The following is a 12108-nucleotide window of genomic DNA, read 5'->3' on the forward strand; positions in this document are numbered from 1 at the left end:
AATAAATGCTGTTTCTTTCAAGAAATCTTTCCTACCTTCAGATCATCTCCTCTATGCTATAAAAACTGGTCTACACATCTGCCCCTGCTAGTTAAGTCTAAATTCTCTGAGTTTACCAGACAGTATCATCTTAAGCTCTAGGACCCAAAGCTTACAAGCACCTATTAAATGACAAAACAGTCACTTGCTACTGATCAGAAATAGTGCTATTTTTTCTCCAACTAGTGTAATTGGTAAAATCTATACAAATGTAATTTGAATTCTGACCTTTAGAGATCAATAAAGTGAAATAAAAATACAAATTTGGGGCCAACATTGGGACTTAGGGAATTACCATAAAGTAACATTTCATGGGGGTTCACAGTTTAGATACTTATCATTGTTGACTGAACATACTTACTGAAGTCAACATTATATTCAACATATTAAATGTGTTGTTTAACTCTGGTAACCACAGCTGTGACTTGGTTAACGATCTCAATAAATCCTACTTAAATCAGAGACAGGAAAAAAATTATGCAAATGAATTCTTATCTGTTTTTTTGCCCAAGGCATATTTGTTAACAGATAAAACACACTCCAAAGAGTCTCTACTTAATAGTCAGGAAAGCATTCAAGATTTTATTTGTATTAAAATGAAATATAAAGAAGAAAATTCCGTTATATTAACAGTTTTGTTTCAGAAAGAAACTTCACATGAAAAGGAGACAGGTAATAGCTTAGATTCACATATGAAAGTGAATTAAGACTATATGAAGCACTAATAATAAATATGAAATGAAAAGCCTTTTTAATTCTTAAAAAAAAAGTGAATCAAGAAAAGTCAATAGTTATTAATATACACAGTCACATGATTAAAAAAGACAGTAACAGATAATGACACTTGCCTTGGATTCATCCACAAAATAATACCTTTTGTTTAAAAACAAAAAGGTATTATATTGGTCTTTAAGACAACTCTTTAGTTGACAGTTCCAGTGGACTTTAGAATCAAATCAATCACATCAGTCTCTATTTTTCACACCCACATTTGTCAGAGCAGGATAGAAATCATTCAACTACACCTTGCAGCTAGACAGAATATCTTCCACTAATCTCTTGTAAACCCAGGCATCACCCTTAAGCCGTTGCCTCCGGATGCCCACCACATCGGGTTTTTGAAGCTGGCACACTTCTAGTTCAAACTGCATTGTCACTTTGCCAAAATCTGATTGTGTTTGACACTTCAGTGTATAGCTGTGAAAAACAAGATAAGATACCAGTTAGTAGGAGAATCATGACTATTTTGGAAAATATAAGACATTCCTAAGCTTCTAAGAGGATGGTGGGGAAAATGAGCCATTATTTCACATTAGGCAATGTATTACTGCTTATGATTTCCAAATGGCCTAGCCATGCTTTAGTGATAGAGCATGACTGGTGTTTTCCCAAAAGCTAAAGGAAGATTCCAAGAAAGAAAAGGATGAAAAGGCTTTACCAGAATTCTTCCTTGCTCCAAAGAAAAGCCTTTCTTTCATAGCTATGCATGTCACTCATGCTCAGGAAATCTGGCATTCTCCAAGCAATCCTTTCAACAGTATAATCCAAGAACACTAGAACATTTCCACAATGTTTACAACAAAGCAAAACACAAGGAAGATTAAGAATATTTTATGTAGCTGCACCTTGTTAAGACACTTCTGTCTTTCACATAAATGAAGCAGAAGCCACCAACCCATCAGAACATGTGTTTTAGAAGATTTTCTAATGGTAGTAAGCAGTAATAATCATTACAATATTTTATAGCAGAAAAGAAAGTCCAAGGAGATGTACATCCCCACAGTTGAAAACATAGGGCACTTAGAGTTATAACTGCCACATTACCGACCCTGACAACAGAAAGGTCCAGTTTAAGTGAAGATTTAAATTCATTTTAAGAAATAGAAATGATCTTCTAAAGTTGCATGAAGTGAGTTCATATAAATAACACTATGTCTAAATTACATTGAATTTTAGAGTTTTATTTGTCTTACTGATCTCCAATAAAAACAATATTTTAAATTTAGGCTCCCTAAATATTTAAAAGTTATGACTGGGCATTGTTTCACTTTTTAATCTGTTATGTTTTATGAGGTTTAGTTATGTTAGTTAAGTGTTTTGGGGAAATTGCATGATCACTTAAAAATAAGCAGTCAAAATAAGAAATGCCAAAAGGAGCACCCTATAAAGTTCTTGATTAAAAAAAAAAAATGGACCACAAAATGATTTAGTTGAAAAGCAATTCATCCTTATTGGAAATAGATAATGTAATACGACAGAGATTATAATATCACACCAATGAAAAATTTTTCTTTCTGCTTTGTCACAAAGATGGTGAAAAACAATGAAAAAGAAAAAGGAAAATAAAGGGGTCAGGGAAGAGACCATCTGGTTGCTCAGGAAGCTAAGAAGTTGGTTAGCATCAGATCACATGCTGAAGGAATGATCGACCAAAGCCTTATGACAGAGATTCAGTCAGAGGTTCTAGAACCACAGATAAGACCCTAAGCATGAAAAGAACAGAGTAAGTTAGAGAGATGTGTTTTAATGAGTCCAAAAGAAGAAAACCCAGGTTCACACTAGTAATGTCTGCCAATATCTGCAAATAGTAAAAAGTAAAGCTATGTTTGCAGAAGTTTGTCTTTTAAAACCTTACTCTATACTAACTATTCTATTTACATGTTTTTAATAAATCTTTTAGCAGCTGTTATGGTTTGGATCTGGAGTGTCCCCCAAAGGGTCATACTTTGAAGGCTTGGTCCACAATGCGGCAATGTTCAGAAGTGATGAAGGGCTTTGGAAGTGATTAGATCATGAGGGCTCTGAGGAAAATTTGATGGCATTACAGAAGGTGGTAGAACTATAGGAGGTGAGACCTAGAAGGGAGTTAGTCTTTGGGGGCATGCCCTTGGAGACTATATCTTGTTCCTGGCCCCTATCCTTACCCCCACCTTCCTGGCTTCCATAAGGTGAGTTACTTTCCTCTTCCGTACCCTTCCCATGATATTCTGCCTTGCCTCAGGCCCAAAGCAATAGAGGCAGGTGACCATGGACTGAAATTGATTCTGTAAGTCAGATTTGTCATGGGGATACAAAACTAACTAATGCAGTGGATCTACTTAGCTACTTTATTAAAAACATTTTAGAGACATAAATTAGGGAAAATTGCTTAGAAACACGAAGATCTTGGATAATCAGAAGAGGTCTGGCTATTCAGACCATGAGATCATCACCAAGGAGCCAGTTTACTCAACAGCAAGAAACAAGTTTAAGTGAAATAACTTCCTTAAAGTACTGAAAACCCAGTCCTATGAGATAGTCAGTCATAAAGAGGACTCTATAAATCCTTGATTATTGTCTCATTAATTTACATTAAAATTTGTAAATATTATTGTAGGATAGAGAATCAAAGGAAAACAAAACTTAAAAGAAAACTGGAAGTTCAGGTCTTCTCATTCCAAAATAAAAGTTTAACTTCAAAAGGGGTGCTTAATATTTCAAATAGAAAAGAATAAATTATGAACAATGATATTACCATAAAAGCTTTTCAAAATATGATGGGAAAATATTTTTTTAAATGGTAAGATAGGGAGAGAATCAACTCACATTTCTTTAAAGTCTAATAAGCACAGTAATAAATGCAACAGTTTCTAATTGTGCTTCTTACCCCTTTTGTACATAGTCAACGTGCTTCTTTGGAAGAATAGACATTAATTCATTCAAGAGTTGATCAGGATTCACTAATCTGGTCGTAGTCACATTATAGTGAAGCTTTAAGAAAAAGAAGAAGTAAATCTTTACATCAGACCCAAGACCATCCTATCTAATCTAGAGATCCAAAATTCCTCAATATAATACCTTTTCAAGCAGAAATATTTCAAGAAAAATACTGGAAGAACTGACAGTCAGCTCTAGGTTAATTCAATTAAGATGGTACTAGGAAAGTTTGGAGAAACAATGTTTATTAGGAACTATATCCAGGTTACTCCACTCTATACTTCCATCTTCCTCTCCCTACCAATTTCTTCCTCCTCTCTCCCTCCCCGCCAACAAGGTTTCACTATGTTTCTGAGGCTGATCTCAAATTTGCAATCCTGCATCAGGCTCTTGAATAGCTGGGATTATAGGCATTCACCACCATCCCCAGCCCTATCAATCTTTTTTAAGAAATAAATATTTAATAGCATCAACTTAACCTGTTTTAGCTGTACCTATTTCTACCTTCTCATATCAAGATAGAGACATTAATATAGTCTTGAAATGTAAACTGTGGGAATATGAAACAAATGCCCTAGAAAGTTTGCTTGTATATAGTTGGATATGCTTCCTTAATTCTTTCTGGAATATTCAAAGACTATTATAGAATTTTAGGAGTTGATTCTAAAATTCCATGAGAAAATAAATATAATAGGTACTCCTTTAAAAAAGTAATGTTGTTATGTTTTTTCTCATTGACTGAGATGATAATTCAAGATATTTCATTCTTAATTGATATTCATACATCCATTTATTCAACAACTATTTATTGGAGTATGCACACCTATAACCAATCTCAGCTCTTTAGGAGGTTGAAGGCAGGAGGATCACAAGTTTGAGTCTAGTCTGGACAACTTAACAAGACCCCATCTCAATATAAAAAATAGGGCCAGGGATGTAGGTCTGGTAGAACATGCTTGGGTTTAATTCCCAGTACCACAAAAAATAAATAAACAATTATTTTTGATTTATTGGATACTACCATATGATAGGCTCTGTTTTACTAGGTATCGGAGAAGAACAAAAACTACACCTTCCTAGTAGTTGCCTTACTGCCCAAATCATACTTCCTACGTCTTTTTGAGATTTTAGTTATTTTTATAAATAACAAAATGCTGAGGCAGGAAAGGAAGCAGCTTCCATAATTTTCAAAATTAAGACCTATGCTCCAAAGAAAAATGTAAATTTAAGATACAGTTTCCCAAAGTGGGGTATAAATTATCATTGGAGATATACAAGAAAACTCCAGGTGGCACATGAAAAAATATTTTTACTTTAATATTTTGTATTTGTTTCAATTTGATCTGTAAATATAAAATTAACAGAAACAAATGATATATAGTTTCCTTTTAAAGCAAATTTAACTTTTAAAAAAGTTGTTTTGTGATAAATTTCATAGGCATACATAAATATAATGCCAAAGCACATTAATTGTACTTTTTCAAATATGTACAGTTTATTATATGTCAATAATACCTGTATAAATCTATTTTTAAAAAAAGATCAAGCCAGGTGCAGCAGTACACATCCATAATCCCAGCGGCTCAGGATGCTGAGGAAGAAGGATCACAAGTTCAAAGACAACCTCAGCAAAAGTGAGGTGCTAAGCAACTCAGTGAGACCCTGTCTCTAAATAAAATACAAAAATAGGATTGGAGATATGGCTCAGAGGTCAAGTGCCACTGAGTTCAATTCCTAGTATCCTCCCCACCCCCCAAAAAAAGAGGATCAACATAAACAAAATATCAGATCAATAATAGTACAGATGATATATCAATAAAGCAAATATTGTAAATCCAAGTGTTAAATGGTTGGAGTTTGGGGACCTCAGCTTCAAGTTATAAAATGAGCAAGCAGCGCAATCCAGATGGGACCCTCTATCTTCTAGCTCCCAATCCAGGGCTCATCATCAAACTAAATTAGTTCTATTAGGATGATAACAAACCAAACATTTCCAAATCACAATTTAAATATTGCTTTTATAAAATAAAGAATAATCCCAATTTATCTCTTTAAATTTGAGATTTTTTATAGATTGCTTCCTAAAAATGGGCTTATGACTTGCTATCTTAAAAACTAAAACTAATTGTTCTACTTAGAACCTTTCTGTAAGTTTATGATTTTTTAAATTATAAAAAGCTAGTGGAAATAATGAGATTAATTTCCTAAAGTAAGTCCTTCAGTTCTGCAAAAACTGAAAGCATTAAAGAGTTAAAAATGCAAAGTTAGATCAAGTTTCAGATCTTAGGCTTGCATTATTTAAGGCTATGGCTCTGCTACACTGGGATTGAAATGTTCAACAATGATGATCCTTAACACTGGAATGATATGTTATATTAATAAAGCATCCTGTATGCAATGCCACATCCAGCTTGTTTGTACAGTTCAGCTCTATGAGGTTGTTGGGGTGGGCATTATCTCCAGATTGCACAAATGAAGAAACTGAAGAAATTCATGATAAAAGTACTTGTCCAAGCTATACAACACCAAACTTTTGCTAGAACCCAGGTCTTCTGATCTTCAATCTTGTGGTTTTTCTCTACATGGGAGAAGTACCAGGGGCCTACCTGGAACACCAACTAACACCATGGCAGTTCCTATTGAAAAATGCAGTCAGGTTCCAAAAATACACATAGGTGAAGTTTTAGAACATTGCTCATTAATATTTGATATCTGCTTAGCTTCTCAATAATGTTCTTGATTTCTTTCATTTTACTTATTTCATGTTTTTCTTAATCCCAATGTTAAGTGTTTAAAATATTTCCTGTCTCAATTAAAGAAATCTCAGAATAAAAGGATAAAATATGCCTAGTGAATAAATAGTCATACACTATATAAAACTTCCCAGTGCACTTTAAGTTTGACAAGACAACAACCAATACTAATTGGCAAGTCCTATCTTCCATTTTGAGACAGGGCATACATGGGATCACAGAACATTCTCTTTTGAAGTACATTTCTGCCCAATTGCTCAGCATTTTCTTTTCCCTAAACCACACAAAATTGCTCAAAGTCTTGATATAAAAGCTAAACACAGACCCAATTCCCAAATCATAATCATATTCTCCCTCCCTGGGGTCCCACCCTCCTGGAATATATTTATTACAGCACTGTGTCCAGGGTGCCAGAGCAGCTTTCTAGCCTGTTTTCCCTGCCACTCTATGTGCTCCTCAAGGGCATGTACTGTGACTTCTTCATTCTTTTAGCTCTTACTTCCTTCCCTTCCACCAAATAGAAACACCATTCATGTGATGTTTGAATAAATGCTCAGGAGAGAATCCAAGAGGGTAACAGTTTATTTTTTCCTTTCCTTTCCTACTAAATATATTGTTCACACTGGCAGATTAACCCATTTTGAAGTATAATACTTCTATCAAATAAGATCCAAACCTCTTAGCCTTTAGGACCTCCCAGTCTTCCTTTCTGAACTGTTACTCATTATTTTCCTCATACATGTGACACTCAAAGTTCAAATCAACTTCCCACACATGCTAACATTTTGTAAGGGTCTACAAAGGTACTTATGTGGCAAGGACTCATCTATGTGCCAGAGATAACAACAAATAAGCTCAAGTCCCCACCCTTAAAGCAATTCTTCATTCCCCATGCCTCCCTATGTCCATGTTGCCTCTGTGATTAAGCCCTCCATTCAATCTTGAATATTTGAATTGTACTCATTTGCTCTTTGAAAGAATTTATCTGATTTACCTCTGCATTCCCAAAGACCACTGCATAGGAACCGGCATATAGTAAGTGCTCCAAAATTCAGTGGAATGAGTAAGTAAATTAAAAACACCAATCAGTTCATTCACCACTTTTCTTAAAAATAAACAATAACAACAACAAAAAGCAGTCATCTTCTGAAATCCATATAAAAGAATTCCAATCCACTTACCTTTAGCCTTCTTGGCCCATCTTTGGCAGAGCCCTTCCTTTTGCTCCTGGTAAGTACAGTGATAACCTTATCCAACCCCCTTTCAAGGCTCCCAAACACTTTGGTTCCTTTTCTTTTTGGAGTATCCTCCATATGTGCCTGGTTGAGATCTAGTTCCACTGAACGGCACCTTAAAAAAAAAACAAAGTACCATACATTGCTGGTGGAGTTGCAAATTGGTGCAGCCACTCTGGAAAGCAGTATGGAGATTCCTCAGAAAACTTGGAATGGACTCACATTTTGATTCAGCTATCCCACTCCTCAGCTTATACTCAAAGGGCTTAAAATCAGCATACTATGGTGATGCAGTCACATCAATATTCGTAGCTACTCAATTCACATTAGCTTCATTGTGGAACCAACCAAGATGCCCTTCAATTGATGAACTGATAAAGAAACTGTAGTATATATACACAATGAAATATTACTCAACCATAAAGAAGAATAAAATCATGGCCTTTGCTGGTAAATGGATGAAGCTGGAAAATATCATGCTAAGTGAAATAGGCCAAACCCAAAAAACCAAAGGCCAAATGTTTTCTCTTAAGTGGATGACGATACATAGTCAGGGGGATGGCGGGGTGGGGTGGAGTGGGAGAGAATGAAGGACTTTGGATGGTGTAGAGGAAAATGGGATAGGAAGGGGTGGGGGAAGGAAAGATAGTAGAATGAGACAGACAGTATTACCCTATGTATATGTATGATTACATGAATGGTGTGAATCTATATTGTGTATAATTATAGAAATGAAAAGTTGTACCCCATTTGTGTACAATGAATCTAAATGCAGTCTGTAAAAATAAAAAGTAAAATTTAAATTAAAAAAGAAAAAAGTACAAGTGGCATTGGGCTTAAGCCTGCTGGCCCCTCCCAGGCCCAGTTTTGTCCCTTTACACACATTGGAGTGCCTCAATCAGGTGTGCCTGGGCCAGATCATCTCATCCTCAGGGGAACTAAGGCCACACCCCACTGGAGAGGAGCCAGTCCCCAACCCCCAGCAAGTGCTACTTGACAAAACTACTTTCCCTTCCTTTTTCTTTCTTTCTTTTTTTTAATAATGTCAAATATATTAAAAACTGGGAAGAATAATACAATGAACACCCCATATGTCCTCCTAGTTTCAACAACTGTTAATATTTTATCCCTTCTCAATGTGTACAAATACATTAAATGTATGTATATATTTGCTGAACCATCTGAAGATACCACAACACTTCACTCTGAAACACTTCAGTATACATCTCCAATAAATAAGGACATTTTCTTACATAACCATAATACCATTGGTACATCAAGAAAATTAATAATTCTACAGTGTCATTTACACATTCTAATCACCATAACTATCCACCAAAATGCATCATGCTTTTTAAAAAGCTATAAAAGACAATGGTCCTTATGTTGCAGAACATTTCAACTTAGCACGGTGAGTTTTATTTGAAACACCCAGTTAGTATCTTTACTATTTGGGGGAAGCTGTTGTTAGGGGATACCTATGCTCTACTGGCAGAAGAACGGGGAAAGATGGGCCTAAAAGAGGGGCTTCCCAGCTTGCTGTACTTTAAGAAAGGATGCCTGTCCCATTGCTAATCAGTTATAATTCCACTCCATGTAGAAGCCAGAACCAATAATTCCAGTAATGGCCACACACCATCATCTTACAAACATTAACTATAGTCTCCAAGAGCATATATGTCATGACTCCCCTTAATCAGTTATCACAAATGAAAAGAGAAATCTCATTATATGTACCAAAGTCAAAGAGTCTGAAAAGTGAATACTTACCGCCTCTCAGGGCTAATAACACTTGTCATTAACTTGTCTGTTCCTACTGAATTTCCTGGTGTTTTAACTGGGGTCTCTTTCAGACACTGGTTTCTAGCTATTAGGAAAAACAACAAACACAAACCACATGTAGCCAATATACTATGGTTCCAAAATTTCTACCAATATTGTATATATCACCTATTGACTTGAAATATTGTTACCATTTGGCCATTGATGTTAAAGACTCTAATTTTCCTTTTTTTTTTTTTTTTTTTTTGGTACTGGGGATTGAACCCAGAGGTGCTTTTACAACCACAGTTTGAAACCCCAGTCTTTTTTATTTTAAGACAGGGTCTTGCTAAGTATCTAAAGCTGGCCTCAAACTTGTAATCCATCTGGCTCAGCCTCCTGAATCACTGGATTACAGGTATAATGACACTGGCACCCAGCTCAAATTCTTTAAGGAAGTATTTCCATGTGTTTTATAATAAAAACAAAATCATTTTGTCTGATGTGTGGCTTTTCTTTTCTTTTACTGCACACTGAGACTATACTTTCATGTTATTATTATGATACATCTAAATAAATCATACAAATATAGAGTTCATGATTACTGATTCCCTTCTATAAATAAAAATCAATTTGTATTTACTCAAGGGTCTAGTTGATGCTTTTAATTGATATAACATTACAAGGTGTTAATTCAATTCATAGCCCTACTCAACTCCTGTTAGACAAAGTGATTAGTTCCCTGAGAAAGCTTGATAAAAGTCATTTAAAAAAAAAAAAAAAATGAGCCCCAGCTTTCTGCTGTAAGCCCAGCTGCTTGCTGTTGAAATGGGCAAGTTCATGAAACTCAGGAAGGTGATGTTGGTCCTGACCAGATGATACTCCAGACACAAAGCTGTCATTGTGAAGAACACTGATGATGGCACATCAGACCATCCCTACAGCCATGCTTTGGTGGCTGGAATTGATTGCTATTCCCCAAAAGTGACAGCTGCCATGGGCAAGAAGAAAATCACCAAAAGGTCAAAAATCAAGTCTTCTGTGAAAGTTTATAACTACAATCATCTCAAACCCACAAGGTACTCTGTGGATATCCCTTTGGACAAAACTGTTGTCAAAAAGGATATCTTCAGAGACCCTGCTCGTAAATGTAAGGTCCTTCAGGAGGCCAAGTTTAAGTCTGAAGAGAGGTACAAGACAGGCAAAAATAAATGCTTCTTCCAGAAGCTTAGATTTTAGATTTTTTGTTGTTGTTGTTCCAATCATTAAAAACAAAATTTTAAAAGAAAAAAATATGAGCTCCATTTTTCTTTATATTTCCCAATTCCTGAATTGTGTGCTTTACTTTAGGTAGGGTATTTGCATCTCAGATAGTGTGAATCAATTTTTCAGTAATAAATCTGGTTACCACTGATCAGTTAACTTTTGGTTCATGATCTAAAAGTTTTATACCCTTTAGAAATAATATTTTCTTTATAATAACAAAGATATGATATCAAGTTTTTCAAGAGAGATTGTGGACTTGATTTTATTTATAAATATTATGCTGTATTTTCCCTAGTTCCACTATAACAAGAAAATAAGAGCAATCAGAAATACCCATGAAAACAATTTTCATCTTTGTGTACAAAGAGTATCTGCTACCACACATAACTGTCCTCTGATAACTATCACTGACTGGACTGTGCAGGAATCACAAAAAATGAAATTAATGTTTGTGTCAAAAATAACTCATGGCAAAAGTAAAATGCACTAATGGAAGCTATCAATTATAGCTTCAGCCGCTTTCCCCCTTAGGCAGCTCTTACATTTAAAGGAAAACAGCCAATAAAAGCTTTTTGACCAACACAATCTCACAGGAACGAGATATGTTAACTGATAACACTTTAAGGTAATAAAATAAATTTCAAACCATCCACATTTCAAAACCTTCAGTTACATAAAAAGTATCAATAATGGTAAAGACTATATTGTCAACAGGTTTTTTTAAAAATCCATGAATAAAATAAGGTGAGCTAAGGTTCATCTTGTTTCCCTGTCCAATCTATGACTCATAAAGGACACTGTAATTTTACTGAGAGAAATGATAGACAACAGAGATGCCTCATTGGGAAAAGATGAAATCATAGCTACCTTGAGATCCTATTACATGTAGATGTTATCACCTTGAACCCTTGCAACAAGCACAGAAAGTCAAACATACTTCATCACACCAAACAGGACTCACGGTTTTCAGGAAAATATTTGAATTGTTGAAACAGAAAATGCCATTAACAAAATAATGGGATTTCGAGCAAATAATCAGGCAAAGTCTTCCATAATATCTTTATGGATAATAAATTGACCACTTAAATGTGCTATCAACCCAATTAGCAAACTAGAAGCACAATGGTTAAAAAGTAGCTTAGCAACAGTTCACGAGGCAATGCTTCAGAATTTGAGTTCCCAGGATCTTAAGATAAAACAAGGGAAGGTCACAATTGCTGGGAAAAAGGCTAATAAAGTTTAGGTGATATTTTTTAAAGAGACATGAACTTGGTCAAGGTAAATAAAATTCCTTTAGGCTCTAACTTATTCCTTCCTTTGGCAAATATGACCTTACTATATACTATGCGAGGTTGTAA

General features: G+C 35.1%; 1 protein-coding gene and 1 pseudogene across 1 annotated transcript in view; one reads left to right on the forward strand and one right to left on the reverse strand.

The window, feature by feature from the left end:
- Positions 1-709: 709 nt before the first annotated feature.
- The window catches only part of Melk (maternal embryonic leucine zipper kinase), an 84341-nt gene continuing 72942 nt past the window's right edge, over positions 710-12108 (reverse strand). Inside the window, exons 15-18 of the mRNA XM_047525592.1 lie at positions 9494-9590; positions 7670-7838; positions 3686-3789; positions 710-1236 (exon numbers count right to left, since the gene is read on the reverse strand). Coding sequence (XP_047381548.1) covers positions 1059-1236; positions 3686-3789; positions 7670-7838; positions 9494-9590 — 548 coding nt within the window. The 3' untranslated portion in view covers positions 710-1058. The remainder of the gene's footprint in view (positions 1237-3685; positions 3790-7669; positions 7839-9493; positions 9591-12108) is intronic.
- Positions 10313-10723, forward strand: LOC124964878 (60S ribosomal protein L27-like; annotated as a pseudogene).

This window comes from Sciurus carolinensis, chromosome 14 (assembly GCF_902686445.1).
Source record: "Sciurus carolinensis chromosome 14, mSciCar1.2, whole genome shotgun sequence".
Taxonomy (NCBI): domain Eukaryota; kingdom Metazoa; phylum Chordata; class Mammalia; order Rodentia; family Sciuridae; genus Sciurus; species Sciurus carolinensis.